Source organism: Cyprinus carpio, chromosome A17, assembly GCF_018340385.1.
Source record: "Cyprinus carpio isolate SPL01 chromosome A17, ASM1834038v1, whole genome shotgun sequence".
NCBI classification, from domain to species: domain Eukaryota; kingdom Metazoa; phylum Chordata; class Actinopteri; order Cypriniformes; family Cyprinidae; genus Cyprinus; species Cyprinus carpio.
In genome coordinates, this window is record NC_056588.1 from 4,081,492 (window position 1) to 4,099,319 (window position 17,828).

General features: G+C 33.4%; 3 protein-coding genes across 3 annotated transcripts; all 3 read right to left on the reverse strand.

Moving 5' to 3' along the window:
* Nucleotides 1-1,263: 1,263 nt before the first annotated feature.
* LOC109052742 (serine palmitoyltransferase small subunit A) lies at nucleotides 1,264-2,865 on the reverse strand. The gene is made up of 2 exons (XM_019070158.2): nucleotides 2,733-2,865; nucleotides 1,264-1,871 (listed from the first exon to the last, which is right to left on the reverse strand). The coding sequence occupies exons 1-2, from the start codon at nucleotides 2,833-2,835 to the stop codon at nucleotides 1,768-1,770; spliced, it is 207 nt and encodes a 68-aa protein (XP_018925703.1). The 5' UTR covers nucleotides 2,836-2,865; the 3' UTR covers nucleotides 1,264-1,767.
* Nucleotides 1,264-6,279, reverse strand: LOC109052743 (e2f-associated phosphoprotein). The gene is made up of 7 exons (XM_042773591.1): nucleotides 6,119-6,279; nucleotides 5,714-5,898; nucleotides 5,533-5,640; nucleotides 4,084-4,198; nucleotides 3,881-4,006; nucleotides 2,733-3,801; nucleotides 1,264-1,871 (listed from the first exon to the last, which is right to left on the reverse strand). Exons 1-6 carry the CDS (start codon nucleotides 6,187-6,189, stop codon nucleotides 3,483-3,485), a joined length of 924 nt encoding a protein of 307 aa, XP_042629525.1. The 5' UTR covers nucleotides 6,190-6,279; the 3' UTR covers nucleotides 1,264-1,871; nucleotides 2,733-3,482.
* Nucleotides 6,280-6,588: 309 nt separating this feature from the next.
* On the reverse strand, nucleotides 6,589-16,413 carry LOC109105125 (sorting nexin-6). The gene is made up of 14 exons (XM_042773590.1): nucleotides 16,308-16,413; nucleotides 16,120-16,170; nucleotides 14,737-14,841; nucleotides 14,499-14,609; nucleotides 13,221-13,342; nucleotides 13,013-13,136; nucleotides 12,444-12,539; nucleotides 11,584-11,689; nucleotides 11,190-11,265; nucleotides 10,834-10,873; nucleotides 9,916-10,002; nucleotides 9,436-9,595; nucleotides 7,520-7,605; nucleotides 6,589-7,434 (listed from the first exon to the last, which is right to left on the reverse strand). Exons 1-14 carry the CDS (start codon nucleotides 16,311-16,313, stop codon nucleotides 7,381-7,383), a joined length of 1,224 nt encoding a protein of 407 aa, XP_042629524.1. The 5' UTR covers nucleotides 16,314-16,413; the 3' UTR covers nucleotides 6,589-7,380.
* Nucleotides 16,414-17,828: the final 1,415 nt, after the last annotated feature.

The following is a 17,828-nucleotide window of genomic DNA, read 5'->3' on the forward strand; positions in this document are numbered from 1 at the left end:
TACAACACAGAACTTATTTGCCAAAACACACCTTGAAGATTCTGAGGCAGATGAGACTAAAATTGAATTATTTATTATTAACACCAGACGATATTTCATGTGGAAATCCAATACAGCTCACCATCCAAATAACAGCATTCCTACAGTAGAGCATGTGTTTCTCTGCAGCAGGGACTGGAGCACTCGTCAGGATAGAAGGAAAATATTAATTCTTGAGGAAAATCTGCTGCCTTCTGCCAGAAAGTTGTCAATGGGAAGGTTTACCTTGCAACATGACAATGACCCAAAACACACAGCAAAACTGAGCACACTGTGACTGAAGGAGAAAAAGGTGAATGTCCTTGCATGGCCTAGTCAGAGCCCAGACTTAAACCCCATTAAAAACTGTGGAATGACTGAAAGACTGCAGTCCACAAACAGTCACCATCACATTTAACTGAACTTGAGTAGTTCTGCAAAGAAGAGTGGGCAAATATTGCAAAGTTAGTAGAAACGTATCCCAACAGACTAAAGGCTGTAATTAAAGCAAAAGGTGGTTCAACAAAATACTGACACAAAGGGGGTGATCCTTTTTCTAACTCCGTGATTCTGTTTTTTTTTTTTTTGGGGGGGGGGGGGTTTCTGACATGTTGGTGTTAAATCTTTCACTTGGATGTTATAAGTTGCACTGAATAAATACAGCTGGATAAAACAAAAACTGTCTGTCTTCATTTCAGGCTGCAAAGCAACAAAATGTGATTATTGTAAAGGTGGTGATTATTTTCTATACACAGTGTATGTATGTGTGTGTGTGTGTGTATATATGTATATATATATATATATATATATATACAGTAAGTTATTTATTAAAATATTTAGATCAGAATTATATTTGAAGCACAAAGGGGACATATATTTATCATTTGAAATGGATAAAATCTTTATTACACAATCATGTTAATATATTCAAGATTTAATCTTTTAATTCAGGGATACAATAACTAGTATTGTATTTCATAACTAATGGCCAGATAATAGCATGTTATTCATGTTAATTTTTACCTACTGATGAAATACATGCAAATTTACAGTCAAATGCGTCAAAACTATAGATAAAAGAAAAAGAATTATTTAAAAAAACTTTCATACCTCAAAATATGTTTTACTTCCACACAAAGTAAAATAAACAATTTTACTGAGTATGTGCTGATTAAACGCCTCAATCATATAAACCAATTAAAGAAAGAGTTTATTTAAGTGTTTTTGTTTGGGGGGGGGGGGGGGGGTTTATGACCTGAGCAACCAGGTCTGAAGTATCCACAATGACATCACATCAGCGCAGGTAATTATTTACCGCATGACTCGCAGGCATCTGATAAAAATAGATTTCCAGTGGTGACAAAAACAGTATCTAATTCATCAGTCCACAAACCAAATCATTTCAGGTCAGCCAAAATAAATCTCTATAAAACTTTACAAATATGTATACAATTAAATATACACATTTATATCAGAAAAAATATTTATCATCTGAATAAACCACTGTCATGAAACTAAACAAGAAGCATTATTTAAAAAACAAAAAAAGTCTTAAAATGGTGTATTTCTAGCAAGGACAGTATGTGCTCTTCACACATAATTAGCCAGGCCTTAATCACGCTCCTCAGCGCTGGTCTCCAACATACACAAGTGTCCTCGCTTGAAGTAAATCACAAACATCGTAGTGAACAGTTCTAAAGCACCACCAGGCAGAGGTGGCGAGCATCCCGATGGTCCCGGCTGATGACGTCACTGGACCACTTCAAAATAGTGTAATATGGCCATTATGTGCTGAGGCATAAACACATAACCAGTGTAGATGGCCATCGCTGCCACTGTGACCAGGAGAGAATCTGACAGTCGTATTAAGGAAATTATTTTGCAGAAGGAAACAGGGTTATTTTTTTTTTTTTTTTATTATAGTATACTAAAACCATAAAAACTTTTCTTTTTTTTTTGACTTGAAATAAAATTTAACTAAAACTGAAATAAAAAATAATTCAAACTATATAGATATATATATAAAAAAATAACAAAACTTTCAAATGAAAATAAAAAACAGAAAATATAAAAATAAAATACAATTTAGAAAATTAATAAAGTATAATAGTATCTCATTGGTACTTGAATAACACTTAAAGGAAACCATGAGTGACATCTAGTGAATAGTTGTGGCATTTAGCATCAAAATGTAATTTTTATCATCAGCAGACTAATAATAAAAATATATATTATTTTTAAAAATAGTGTATGTGTTAAACATCGATTATCTGTGGCTCCAAATACAGCAAAACTCTAACATTTAAAGGAATTATGAATGAAATAAAAAAAATACACATTTTAACGTTACAAAGATTACCAATATTCAAAGACAGCACTAAAACAAGTCCGCTGACATTAGTTTGTCTGATCGCAGTAAAACATGTTCCTCACTGCAGAAGAGTGAATGAAGCAAGTGCGTCTGGTTACAGCGAAATTAAGATCCTAATAATTAGACAGAATAGATTTACGATCAGCAAACCAGCCTTCTGGATGAAAATGCATTCATTCGCTGAGGTTCAGACCACATTTAAATATATTATACAAATATTTACTCAATCGTACGATACAGGTAAGGAAACAACCTGATACCTTGCGTGGAGGTAGGAACTCTTCTCAAATGTTGCTTCTTAACACATAAAAAGCGCTTTATTTATTTTATTTTTAAAGGATACTGAAGATAGTTCTCTCCCAAGGCTCCAACATATACAGCGCTGTTACGAGCAAATATTGGTAATAAAACCAAGATAATTGTTTCCAGGCATCTCCTAACGCCATATTTTCTCCCGGCCCGTGTTGGTTCCACCGCTCCCTTTCCGGTTCATAACAAAATAAAAGTCGTGCGCTAGAAAAGAACTTAGAGTAACAAAATAAAAGTCCCGATAAAAAAAGTGCGACAACACGCAAAACTTTAATATCGACATACATACTTCACAAAGATGCCGTCATAATTGTTAGGAAGTTAATTTTCTATAAAATCAAAATGAATATATTTATTTCCATGAAACCGAGAGCATATAATAAGTGTTTAGCTAAATGCTTTTCCAGCAGGCTAATAAAAAAAGCTTAAAACATGTTCATATGTCACTTCTGTTCAATTTGAATCAATTCCATGCCCTCTACTGTGTATAAAAATGCAATTTAATAAAAGGGAAGAACATATCTGAGGCACTAGAACAACTTTTATGCAAATATGAAATGTAATTTACATGAAGTGGATCACATGAAAGTGTTTACATTTTACAACAACAGAATATAAATCAAATAAAAGCCTTATAAATAAAATCATGTCTAGCCACATTCCTTTCCCCAAAAAACTTTTATATCTTTCTCTACGTGCACTTTACAGCAAAGTTGCCTGGTGATGCACAACATTAACACCAACCAAAATGTGTGGTTTGGATTTATAAGTCCAGTAAATGTTCTTAGCAGTGACTTGCGAGGATGTTGAAGAAATGATACACCTCGTCTTTATCATACACTGCCACTTCAGTGGAGCATTCTGTGCATTTGACTGGGTGATATGTCTCTTCTTCATCCATCCCTGCCAAGCGTGCATCAGTCAGACCTGCACTCGACTCCATTTCAGCCTCTGTGGATGTGCACGTGGTCTCCTGACGGGCCTTCTTTCTGTGCCGGTTCTGCTTTCTCTTATTGGCGGTTTTATAGCGCAGCACTTCCTCTTTGTTGACTGTGCAGTTCATCACGAACATTGCTCTGTACTGCGTCCGATATTTCTCATGCCTGTGGGTCGAGAAGACTTTTATTAAATAAAAATCTTCACAGAATCTCACACTGCATTATGAACTGAATGTGACCGTACCTCTGACAGTCCAGGCACAGGGTGGTCATACAGGCCGGACAGTTGAGGACCGCGTCACTGCTCGGAACAGCGGGTGGTTTGTTTCTTCTGTTTGCTGATGGTGGCAGCCGCCTCTGATTTCTGTATCTGCATTGAAAAATAGAAATAAGCTCTGAACGTCACAACCACTTGCTAACTTACATTTTTTAGTCACAAAAGCTTACTCTTTTCTTTTTGCATCCACCCAAGCCTGGTCGCGATCATCCTCGTCTGGGTCGTATAACAGCTCATCATTTGTGAGAACAGAGCGCTGCTTCCTCCTCAGTCCCCGAGAGCTGCCTGATACAGCACAGAAAATCACATCAACAAATTATTTACCCTTTATTACTCTCTTTACCTCATTACACATTATTGTTAAACACAATCAATAAATCCAACAAACACTGAATAAAAAAATAATATATATATATATATATATATATTTTTAGTAGCAGTGCTGTGCTGTCAAATGATTAATCGCATCTAAAATAAAAGTTTTTGTTTACATATTATGTGTATGTGTACTGTGTTTATTATGTATATATAAATACACACACAGTATATATTTAAAAAATATTTACATGTATATATTTAAATTCTTATATTTTATATTATATATACTGTAAATATACTGAACATATAAACATAAAATTTTTCTTGAATATATACATGCATGTGTTTGTATTTATGATACATAGTAAATATACACAGTACACACTCATATATTATGTAAACAAAAACGTATTTTGGATGCGATTAATCATTTGACAGCACTAATATATATATATATATATATATATATATATATATATATATAGATATATATATATACACCATACACAGATATATATATGTATATAGTACACATACACACACACACACACACATATATGTATATACATATATATACACATATATATATATATATATATATATATATATATATATAGATAGATACATAAATTAGGGGGTTACCAAGTATTAAGTCATGTTTTGCTTGGGGATCAAATACTTATTTCACTCACTGAAATGCAAATAAATTTCTAACCTTTATATAATGTGTTTTTTCTGGATTTTTTGGTTGGTATTCTGTCTCTATACGTTAAAATAAACCGACCATAAAAATGACAGACCCTTCATTTCTTTGTAAGTGGGCAAACTTCATCAAAAAAATCATCAGGGGATCAAATAAATATTTTCCCCACTGTAAATAAAACTTGCCAAGAATCAAAATGATTTTACACAAAAATTCAACCCCATTTTTTTCTTTTTTTGCATTAAAAAAAAAAAAAACTTAATGTGATAAGCAAAATCAAGTAGCCTATTAGACTGTTTGCAAACAACAATTCATCCATTCTGTCTCAAAAGCACTTACTCAGATCTTTTTTGTTTTTGTTTTTAATGTAAAAATAACACCACCTGACTCTTAAAAATGTACCACATGGATAAATATCATTAATTGTTTTAAACCGAACCTTTTGTAATTCTAACTTTGATCTCTTCCATTTTTGAAAACCTTTGAAATAAAACATTCTTTTGTAATTCGTGATCTCAAAACTTAACCATATCACCAGCTGTTACTCTTGATGTACAATATTCAAAAAAATATTTTTTTTTGCTTTTTGATTGATTACCAGCTGTGCCTTCTTCATCCGAGTCTGAGTCAAAGTAAATGCTGTCATACTCCTGCGTCTGCTGCTTGTCTGCTGTGGAAGTGCTGTCACTGGTCCCTGATGTTTGACCTGTACATGAAATGTTGAGTTCATTTACTGTTATAATTGTTATAGTTACATTTTAAATGTGTGTTTGTGAGACCTTGAGCTGAAGATGCCGTCCAGCTGCACTCCAGGCTCTTCATGGTGCTGCTGAGCTCGGCCTCCATCTCCTTCTCAAACTCATCTCCGCTGGAGGACTCGCTCTCCCCCGTCAGATACTCTCTGATCAGCTTCTTCTTCTGCTCCGGGGTCCCGTTCAGAAGAATATCCAGCTCATCCTCAGAACTGAAGAAAAACACTGTCTCAATCTGATCTCTGAAGAGCGTTTATGATGCTCATGTTTAAGGAAATGCTATTAAATAACCATGTATACTAATACCAATGTATTTCTAACATACATAAGGCACATAAAGTAAAACTACATCGGCTAATCCTACATAGCTGCTGGTGTTCACATCTGTTTGTTTACATGTTTGCACGTGAGAGAATGTTTTCTGTTATTTACCTGCTTCCGACTCCTTCCTCGTCGCTTGGCTCTTCAATCTCATATGAATCATAATCATCTTTTCGATTCATTTTTCTTATTTCGAGTAAAACACTAGGAAAATAAAACGCGTTTCGCTTTATTAGCACTTCAGCACCGGAAAACAAGTTATAGAATATTTCCGGGTCACGCTTTTTGACTTCAAAATAAGGCTGTCAAAATAAAAGCCGCTAAAAAAATACATAAATTATATCAAGTCACCGTGATTGCGGTTACAACTTGTGTAAATGCATTTTTTATGATATTTTTAAATTTAATAAATAATCAAAGACTATTTAAAGGTCTCCCAAACTATAAGTGGCAGCTGGATTGTATTAAAGAAATCTTATTGTGTAAGATAAAAATATTTTGCAAGTAAGCGAACACTGCCTTGATTTATTGTCCATTAATTCAAACCATCAGTTTTTCTGTTTGCATTAAAAAAAAATCACTTAAAGTAAACAGCATCATTTATTTGTTGTTATTTTCATGGTCATTTTATCATTGTTATCAGTTTATCTCTGCATTCCTCCATCTGAATAAATGGAAGCTTTGGTCACATATTGTGAAAAAGAAAACAACATTCATATACAGTGCACTTAAAAATAAATCTGGAGAAAAAAAATGCATCCATGTATGTTTTTTTTTTTTTTTTTTTACAATGTCATATGAATCTACATTTTAAGGCAAACATACTCGAAGCATTATTTGTTAGGAATGAAAAAAGGAATAAACGGCTTTGCAGAATATGAGTCCGATTACGACGAACCATAGCTATACGATGAAAACTAACACATGTACAAGGCTTTGAGTGACCATACACTTTAATTGTAATAACAATCAGCTCAACTTGAACAAGATATCTGAGCAGCATCCACACACAGATCACCAAAACTAACTTCGAAGATTACAACAGGGAAAACAAAACCAAGCAAAACGAAACAAACGGGACAAAAACTGCCGAAAACGATGTAGCAAATCCCATGGAAAACAATTAACAATTAAAAGTTAAAAATGTGTGATTAAATGAAGTCGTGTATGTTGTGCGGTGTGGACCAGGTGATCTTCCACAGTGGACTGCCTCACTTTAGGGGGGTTGTGGAGGGAGTATGGTGTCTCTGGTAGTGGTAAGTACAGACGTCTCTTTAGACAAACTGACCCCAGGTATGTTCTCTCCTCCATCTTCCGAATGAAGACGAGACCAAAGCAGGGAAAGCCCTATATGGAGAACCATGCTCGAGGACCTAAGTGTCCCCTTTCAGGACCCCCAGACAGCTCTGCAGCAACTGTAGATTCCCCTGGAGAGAGATCAGAGCATATCATGAATAAACAATACATGGGTCTGACATCAGTGAAGAGTCACAGTATGAAGTGAATGGAAACCTTGGCATGTTTGAGTTCCAGCTCGGCCAGCTCCACCAAGTTCTTTCTGAACGCTGCTACTCGCCGTGTCTTGAAATCTATCAGTTCTAAATGGAACACAAGCATTAATATTTAGTGAGCAAAACAGCTTTTATCCAAAGTGACTCCCGAGAGCAATCTGAGGGTAAAAGCAATATGCCACATAACAATTTAACATCGAGTTCATTTTAAAAAACACATATCCACATAAACACCTCGTCCAAATAAAATTCCCAGTTCAGATTGAAAGTTTAAGTAGAGCTGCACGGTTTAGGGGGGGGGGGGGGGATCCAAAAGAAACTTGATTTTTCTGATTTAAAAAAATGTCAGATTACTAAATAAAAACATTAAACAAATATCCCTGTTGTGATATAGCTCTGTAAAATAATTTTTTAAAAAATACATAAAATAAAATATGTATTTTTTTAATAGTAATAATAATAACAATATACAGTATAAAATTTTACAGTTATACAGTATTACTATACAAATAATATTCAAATGTTCAACCATCAAGCAGGTAACCTCAAGGAGCTGTTAGAGTCAGTAAGAAATGAAAATTCACCTTCTTATTTTTCTAAATGGACAATACATCCATGCATGTATTTCATTAAAAAAAAAAAAAAAAAAAAAACTCTGACCTTGTAATGTTTAATCAAAATGTTATAACTGGATATTGCTGTGAAAATGACAGACTTCTCTCTGGTGACATATTTAGTCTGCTTAAACCCACTCTGAGAAGCTCACACGCTTCACAAAATATGCTTTGCATATATTTATTTAAAGGGGTCGTATGATGTTGCTAAAAAAAGAACATTATTTTGTGTGTTTGGTGTAATGAAATGTGTTTATGCGTTTTAAGGTTAAAAAAAAACATTATTTTCCACATACTATACATTATTGATTCTCCTCTATGCCCCGCCTTTCTGAAACGCGTCGATTTTTACAAAGCTCATCGTTCTGAAAAGAGCGGTGTGCTCTGATTGGCCAGCTATCCAGCGCGATGTGATTGGCTGAATACCTCACGTGGATGTGACGGAAATGTTACGCCCCTTACCATACTGTGATGCGTGTCCCGGTGCGCCGAGACAAAACAATAAAACAAATTATAAACGAGGCATTTGTTGCTTCCAGTGGGGACATAATTACTGATTATAATGACTTATACTGTCTTTTTACGATTTACGTTGCATCGCACCGCGTGATTATAAAACTATGTCTGCATTTGTGATCAGAAAAACGATAAACAACAAGCACTACTCTACACTGCTCAATACTTGCGTTTTGAATAGTCAGTGTGGCAAATTCTTTAAATATGAAAACGTACTTACAGGCTGTGAGTCAGAACAGACGGCATTCTAGGCTACTCTCCCAGGTTCAGGAAACACTCCATAAAATGTGCTGCACACATCTATATATTTGGGTTGAACTGTTCTGGAACAGTGTTGTAAATACAACTTTTCTCTTATAGAAGACCAAACAAAGTATTTTCACTTTGAAATACTTTGAACTTGAAATCGCATCATATGACCCCTATAATTAAATCATAGCCTTTCATAATAGCAATAATAGCTTTTTAAGTAGCAATTTGATAATAGCATTAAGCAATATCACACTTAAGGTTTATTTTAGTTTTATTTTGATTATTCAGCCCTAGTGTGAAATGAGACAATCAGAACTGATCAGATCTGTGGAGTCAGATTTTGGACCAATGACATAACAGTGGGTGGAGCCAACTAGTGTGACACCTATTAAAACCAAGCAATCAACAAATGGCAATTGGCTGTGCCAGTTAACAAAGAAGAACAGCTTTTATTACGTTGCGTCTGATTGGGGAACGGTGCAAAATCAAGTAGTTTTGTACTGAAATCACTGTTTGAATAATACATATGAATTACCTTGTTTTGCAGATTCAGAGATTTTCTCAAACTTCTGACAGCACACTTGCTGCGTGGTTTCTGCTTGTAGGACGTCCTTGTTTTTAGCTCGGGCTTTGTCCAGAGCTTTATTAGCGTTCTCATAATCAACTAATGCTCTTCCTCGTCTGTACAGGAGGTCCTGTGGAAGAGAGAATGCAATTTACAAAGAAAGAAAACACACGTAATCTAAAAGTGTTTTAAACGGGGTCAAGAAGCAGGAACTATGAACAGCAGAAGACCAATCCTCTGCAACAAACAGTCAATACTGTATTAAACTCAATCTTATACTCCATGAGGTCACTGTTCCACTGTTTTGCCTTGGATAGTCAAGTCAGAATCACTTCTGTAGCTTAATTACATTGTATCCCAGGGCTACAGCAACAAATCACTCACTAATGTCGGAAGGAAAGTCCTCTAATGACCAGCTGCCAGTTCAACATGCTGACCACACATCTCTACCTTAGCGGCTTGCGACTCTCTGAGGTAATACTTCAACAAGTCGGCAAGTTTCAAATCCTCATCGGCCGCCACGCGCGCTTCAATTTTCTGAACAGGAAACAACAGAGGAAGAGGTGAGTGACTCTATAGCCCCTAACTCTCGGATTCATCAAATTCTGCCTTCTCTTTTGAGAAAAGGTTAAGACATAACAAATGAAAAAATTAACTTCTCTTCACCTTAGAGAGTAAGGTAGTCACAAAAGTGTTTAAAAACTGTAATCATCTTATACACTTTTTAAATGAAAAATTTTAAGAACAATTTATTATATATATAGATATATATATATATATATATATATATATATATATATATATATATATATAATATATATATATATATATATATATATATATACACACACATTAAAAATATAATTAAAAGTTATTTAATTAAAAATATAGCTAAATATTAATATTAAATATTGAATAAAAATGACAATATAACAAAAACAAAATAAAATAAAATATAAAACTAATTAAAATATTAATTAAAATATAATATAATATTTATTATGTTATTATTATAAATTTTAATTGTTTATTGTATATGAATAATACTGCTACAACATTTATTAATCTTAGTTAATATTAATTTCAGCATGTACTAATACATTTTTAAAATCAAAACTGTATTGGTTCAGAATCACATTAGATTCATTGTACTGTGAACTGACATGAACAAACAATAAATAATCATTTTTATTAACATTAATAATGATCATATTTTATAATAAACTGTAATGAATAGTTCTTATACATATTATGTCATAATGTTTTAAATGTTACATGATTTTAAAAATTAAGAATTAAACCTAGGACAACACTAAATTATTAAAAGTGTGTCTATATTAAAATGATTATGAAACTGGAAATGCTTACCCGTGTTTTCTCAAAAAGCTCTGATACTTTCAAGAAAAATCTGTTTAGGAGGGAACAAAACAAAAAGCCATTAACAGATCTACAAAGACTAAGGGGCCATTCACACATTTCTGTTTTAAAAATGCAAGGCACAAAAAAAAAACATTTTTTAAAACTTTTTTTTAACTTGAACACCATGTTTTTAGATTGTAATGTGCAAGATGCTGCACAGTCATAATGTTTTTGTGTTGTAGTATAAGAAGTGAGTGAAGTGGTATGAAAAGTAGTGGAGTGGAATGGAAAAACGCATTCAGTGTGAACGGCCCAAAAAAAAAATCCATTTTGGAGCTCTGGAAAATGGGAAATCATTGTCATACTTGCACAGATCTGTGGAGTCCTGGGTTCCTAAGGTGTACAGCGTGGAGGCGATTCTGTTGATATCATCCGCTGCATCTGAAACACACGTCCTGTTAGATCTCTAGATGAGGAAACGCTGTCAGTGTTTCACACATTCATTGGCTCAGTGGTATAGCACTTAACACTGTTTCACAGCATTCTGCTCATCCAGATCATGTTCCAGTGTTGTGCCAATAAGACTCACGGCACACAAGGAAAAGATTAAACATTTGTATGCAAGAAAATGATGTGAATGACCAAAACATATTTCTGATTTCATTTCGATTTATCGTGCAGCCCTATGTGAGCCACAAGCATTTATAAATGTGTGACGCGTTCACCCATAAAGATAAGATAATGACAAGAGAAACTTACTTTTGTGAGACCTGATCTTTCGATCAGATTTGGCAGACGCCTCTTTGACACGGTTGTGGTACTCTAAAAGGAATGTCTTCTCGTGTTCAAAGAAATCATCAACGTCCTGTGATAAAAATAAATAAATAAACTGTTCAGTAAAATGCAAAAATATATATTTTTTAAAATAATCTCATGAAGAAATAATATGATTTTGAGAAACATGATGAAATGGATGTTTTCTGGCAGCCTTACTTAAATGTAAACTGCTGTTCAATAGTTTTTTTTATTTTAAAGAAATTAATGTTTACTCAGCAAGGATACATTAAATTGATCAAAAGTGACAGTAAGAACATTTAAAATGTTACAAAAGATTTCTATTTCAAATTAATCCTGTTATTTTGAATTGTTTATTTATCAAAGAATCAGGAATGAGCAGCAAATCTTCTTCAGCAGCAAATTAGACTGATTTCTGAAAGATCATGTGACACCGAAGACTGAAGTATTGGCTGATGAAAATTCACCTTTGCATCACAGGAATAAATTACTTTTTTGTAATATTCAAAAAGAAAACAATTATATACACATACATACACACATACAAAACAAAACGCAACCTGGATGAACATACAAGACTTCTTCTGACCCCAAACATTTGAACCATAATGTATTTTTAACTATATTTTTGGTTTTGGCCACTGTGCATTCCACTACTAGTGAAGCATTCCCCAGGGAGTCATAAACCATAATTCAACCCACAGCTAAACACAAAGCAGCTCAAGCCAAAGTAAATAATTTCTCAGAACAGTGCCTGTCTAAAGCAGAGTCACATAAAACAGTCACATGTTTTGGAAAGAAGGCCTGAACTGAACTGAACTGACCTTCACTCCAGCCACAAGAACCCCATCTGCAGACTTCACCACGTTCTTGAAGAAATCCTCCAGCCTTTCCTTCTTGTTTTTCCCTCGTACACTCAGCTGTAATTACAAGTGAAGGGCAAATGAACAATTAAATGCTCTTTTTTTATATATATATATTCCTACTGAGAATGAAACTCTCATTCCTATATTTGTTTTGGCTTCAACATGTTATTCTTATACAAAATATTCTTCAAGTTTGCTTTGCACAATCTTATCTGCTGTTTGCACTTATGTCATTTGTTAGGAATAATCTGATCCTCTGGTTTGTATTCAAGTTTCAAATAAAAAAAAGAAAACTAATTAAAGGAGACTTTAAGCAACATTTAATATTTTTAATTCACTGCAGAAAAAAAAAATTCATTATCAAATAATATATACTTATACAAGATGAATTGCCTTAAAAAAAACAATGGTTAAAATATAGTAAATAATAACATGCATAATAATACATAAACACTACATAATAGTAACACTTAAAAACAATATTGTACTTGTACTTACAACAATAATGTTAAAAATGGCACACTTACGTCTTGGTTGTACTCTAAGAAAACATGAAAGTTCAAGTCTTTGCGCAGGACGGGGTGGGCAGCAACACGGCACAGAAAGACCTCATGCATTGCCACAGTCTTCTTGAAGATGGCCAGATATTCACTGCAACACATTTTCATATTATTAATAATGAAGTCACGCAACTAGCAACGCACTAACAATCATAAATGAAGACGATCAACTCACGCCTCCAGCTCCTGTTTCATCTTAGTGAACTCCTCCTTGGTCATAGATCCTTCACCTTCACCCAGCTTCTGAAGTTTCTCCCGTGATGCATCGAAATCCGGTCTCGGAGGAGCAGGAGGAATCTACAGGGAAAGTTTTTATGTTAGCATTATGACTCCCAAAACAGCTTCAGTTTGCCTTTAGAGGGTGTCGGTAATGAGACTCTGGGATTCGTAATATCATCATTCACTGAATGAAAAATGCAATCGCTCACACTGCTGTGCCTGATGCAAAGTGCTATAAATAATTCAGGCCTGCTTTGATGATATTGTAAATGGCAGTCAGTGCCGGGACTCTTTCTGTGTTGAGTATTAATCTGAGCTTCCCAGATGGAACTATATTAAATCAGATAGCAAAAGACTTATTTGATACTGAAAATAATGTACATTATAATAATATATTGTGAAATATTTTTACAATTCAAAATAACAGTTTTCTATTTGAATATATTGTAAAATGTAATTTATTCCAGTGATGCAAAGCTGAATTTTCAGCATTGTTACTCCAGTCTTCAGTGTCACATGACTTTCAGAAATCATTCTAATATTCTGATCAGCTGCTTTCTTATAATTATCAATGTTGAAAACAGTTGTGCAGCTTAATATTTTCGTAGAATCCATGATGCATTTTATTAAAGACTCTAAAGCATAAGAAGTTTAAAAGAACAGCATCTCATTAAAAATAAGACTTTTGTAACATCATAAATGTCACAAAAAAAGTATTAATTTCTTAAAAATAAAAAACACAATCTTACCGACCGCAAACGTTTAAACAAAATGAATATGGCATGGAAAAGTAATAAAGCATATCACACATCAATTTTGTCATTTTACTCTTCTAGCTTAATAATAGTTTCAACCAATACATCCACAATGGAAACTGCAGAAAAAAAATCACTTCCTTTTTTATCTTGCACCTGAACTACAACAAAATGAGATTCGTCATGCAACAACAGACCTTGTTATGTACACCACGCCTATAAAAGAACATTAAGCAATGATTTCAGCCTTGGCACGACTGACTGGAACGTTTGCTCTCACACACATAATGAAGCAGTGTTTAAACGAGAGCACGACACATACAGTTCAAACACAGTGTCCAGTGAGAAGCAAATTAAAGAATGACATTACAAGCATAATTGCAAACAACTGGCCTGCGATTGCGGTTAACGGGCAAGCTATCTGTTACATCACTAATCAAACCTATACTATAACACGCTAAACACATAATGGTACTTACAATATAACCTGCGTATTCTTCATTTTCCACAAACGAGTCGTGGAGCCAGATAAATTCTTCATGCTGTCTGACCACTGAAAACTCATTCTGCTTGAAATTAGGTAGAGTGCTCTGAAAAAAAAAAACATAAATCATCACTTAATGAGTGAATGCATGTGCATAAAGTAGATTTTGGAGGCAGGGCTGAAATCACAAACACGCAATCCTAGTAGATTTTTTTTTCATTGATGCTGTGTACCTTTGTATGGACGGTGAACTTGACCTTGTCTCTCTCGCTCAGAGCATCTGAAATGTCCACCTGTAGTGTTGCATCGGTTTGAAGATCCACATTCACTGCCCTTGGCTATTAAAATAATTCAATAAATACAGCGTCATTTAATAGCATCAATAGCTCAAACAGTGAGGACCGCAGGAGATGGAGTCTACTGCAATTATACTGCTTTCCTTTTTGAATATTACACAAAAAGTTTGTTTCATCTAATTATAAAACATTTCTAATCGATATTGTTACATTTAAGTAGAAGACAATGACCGCAGCAACATCATTTCTCAAGGAAACATGGAATATTTGTACTTTTAACAGTTTACAACCATGAAAAACTTTGAAGAAATTGCACCTAAAATATACATACATATTCCCTTATACAAATATATGCATTTAACCTAAAATACTCAAAAAACATATAATAAATATTACATTTAATACAAACCAGCACTGCACTGAAATGTTAGGCAGTTATTATAATTTTGACAGTAAAACTATTACAATATTGTAATATGCTATATCATAGAATTAAATAATGAGCTTTTTTAAATATTATAATATTAAACTACAAAAGAGTATTACAGTAACGAAATCTGTAGTAAATATTATATTTTGCCAGAAACTATGGTTACTATTGTACATTTTTGTTAATCTAAAGTGTATTATTATTATATTTTTTTAATTTATTATGAAAGATTATTTTTTTTATATACGTTATTCAAAACCCAGAGTTTTTCTACATGGCCATTTCCTCTACAAGTGAATGGTATACATTAAAGTTGTAATTACTGTAAGGTGTATCCAAATAAAATCCATTAAAGTTACATTGCAGAACAACAATGTAACAACAAAATACAGCAACATTGTTTCATTTGATGTTACAGTATAATGCATCGTTGTTTCACATTTGTACAGATAAGAATTCGTCACATAATTATGTAAAGTAACAGTTTTTGTTACACAGTAACATTCACCACAGTATCTGCACAGCTCGATGACACACTGTTCGTTTATTCTTTAACTTTAACAGGGTTATTTAACCAGCAAGATGAGTTCATGGTTAATGGAGTGACAGGGTTTGTGGGTTCTTGCCCTAGTTTCTGGTGTTGTCATCACACTAGAGAGTCCAAGGCGAATTATTGTGCATACATGGGTCTGTGTGTGTGAGGTTTGTCAGGAGGAAGTGAACAGACGGACTCAAATAGGACACACACACACACACAGGGCCACAGTGACACCAGCAGTAATACACACGTCCTCTGACCACACACACACACACACAACAAACATGCACACCGCACGGCAGGTGGACAGAGGGAGAGTAGAAATGAGGACAGGAAGAAAAAAAAAACTTACTCCTCTGTCCTCCTCCGAGAGGAAATCGGGACCATCGTCCAGCCCTTCTTGCTGCGGAGAGACACACAGAGAGATCAGAACGAACGAACGGAATGTACAGACGACACATGCTCGTTATTACTCGACGCATCGGAGGATTAGAGGTGTAAATATTAAGGGTGGAGGGAGGGAGAGAGAAAAGCACCCACCATCATGGCTGCTGCGGGTGGAGTATGAATGTGGCGGAGTGTGTGACGTCACTGAGGCAGCAGATCTGAGAGGTGGAGCCTTCAAGTGTTCAAGCAAAGGTTTGCACCATTTATTAGATTTTACAGATTTTACATTTTAGATTTTTTTTTTATTTTTTATCTCATTTATGCACGTTATGTAGATTTTATTACATATACATACAGGCTAAACAGATTCCTTGTATATCAGTTTGTAAACCTTTTTTTTTTTTACTATATTAATCAAATAAATTACGTTCATTATTATTATTGTCGTTGTTGTTTTATTATTACTGCTAGATTTAAATCTGTATTATATTATATTATATTATATTATATTATATTATATTATATTATATTATATTATATTATATTATATTATATTATAGGTTTGGCTTTACTCTTTTATTTTCTTGTAATTTTATTATTCAGATATTTTGTATATTTGTCTCTACACATGCATGTAAGCAAAACATTCACTGTTTTTACTATATGAATAATAAATAGCGTTTATATTATTATTATATTAATTTGAATATTATATTATATTATTATATTACATTATATCATATGTATTATATGTTTGTTTTATTCTTGTTATCTTATCATTCCAATGTTATGTATATTTGTATATAAATATACATGTAGGCCAAACATATTTCTCGTAAAGCACTTTGTAAACACTGGTTTTACTATATAAATAAAATAAATAATGTTTAATTATATTTATTTATATTATTATTCGATTGCATTTATATATTATATTTAGGTTCTTTTTTTAGGTTTCTTGTTAATTTTCTTATTCAGATATGTTATGTATATTCGTATGTACATATACATGTATTTTATTTATTCATAGTAAGAAATATGTATATATTCATGTATATATTCTTTACTATGTGAATAAATAAAATACATTAGTATTATTATTTTATATTTTAGTACATAAGAAGCGAGTTATAAATAGCTTATATAGCAAACTTCATGAGTGAAACATTCACTAACAAAGTCTGTACAGAACAGGGGTCGCTGATGTTTATGTGATTGTGTGTTGATGTGATTACTCACCACTAGAGGGCGACAAACTCACTTGCTGTTAGCGTGATGCTGTTATTACTCAAACACCCCACTAATGAATTATTTCAAGCCAGGTGAGTTCTAATTATTTTTCTGTATACGCTTAAATACTTTTCTTTATATATTTTACTAATGAGTTATTTTTATTTATATAATGAAATTTTGTAAAATTAATTGCAAGCTATAATTTGTCATTTATACTTATTTATCTTATTGTTTCTGACCATATACATTATGTAATAGTTTTTATTTTCAACCTGTTTTGCTGCTGCATAGGTCTGCTGTACACTGGTGCTGCCTAATATCAGTTGTATAGTGTATACACTTTTTATTCGGGATGTTGAAACAACAAAACACCAGTTTAGGACATGAACACATATTGAGAAACGATATACAGGCATCACCATCGCAGACATCATAACATAT

Bases quoted from the DNA above. Each gene is read 5' to 3' on its own strand.
- LOC109052742 (XM_019070158.2), bottom strand. From the start codon at position 2,835: ATGGCGTTAGGAGATGCCTGGAAACAATTATCTTGGTTTTATTACCAA. The intron at 1,872-2,732 runs GTATCCTTTAAA...TACGACTGTCAG, and splicing joins TTGGGAGAGAACTATCTTCA to ATTCTCTCCTGGTCACAGTG.
- LOC109052743 (XM_042773591.1), bottom strand. From the start codon at position 6,189: ATGAATCGAAAAGATGATTATGATTCATATGAGATTGAAGAGCCAAGC. The intron at 5,641-5,713 runs GTCTCACAAACA...TTTCATGTACAG, and splicing joins GACGGCATCTTCAGCTCAAG to GTCAAACATCAGGGACCAGT. The intron at 4,007-4,083 runs GTAAGCTTTTGT...TTTTCAATGCAG, and splicing joins GTGGATGCAAAAAGAAAAGA to ATACAGAAATCAGAGGCGGC.
- LOC109105125 (XM_042773590.1), bottom strand. The intron at 14,610-14,736 runs GTACACAGCATC...TTTTTTTTTCAG, and splicing joins AGTTCACCGTCCATACAAAG to AGCACTCTACCTAATTTCAA. The intron at 12,540-13,012 runs GTAAGTGTGCCA...TTGTAATTACAG, and splicing joins TCTTAGAGTACAACCAAGAC to CTGAGTGTACGAGGGAAAAA.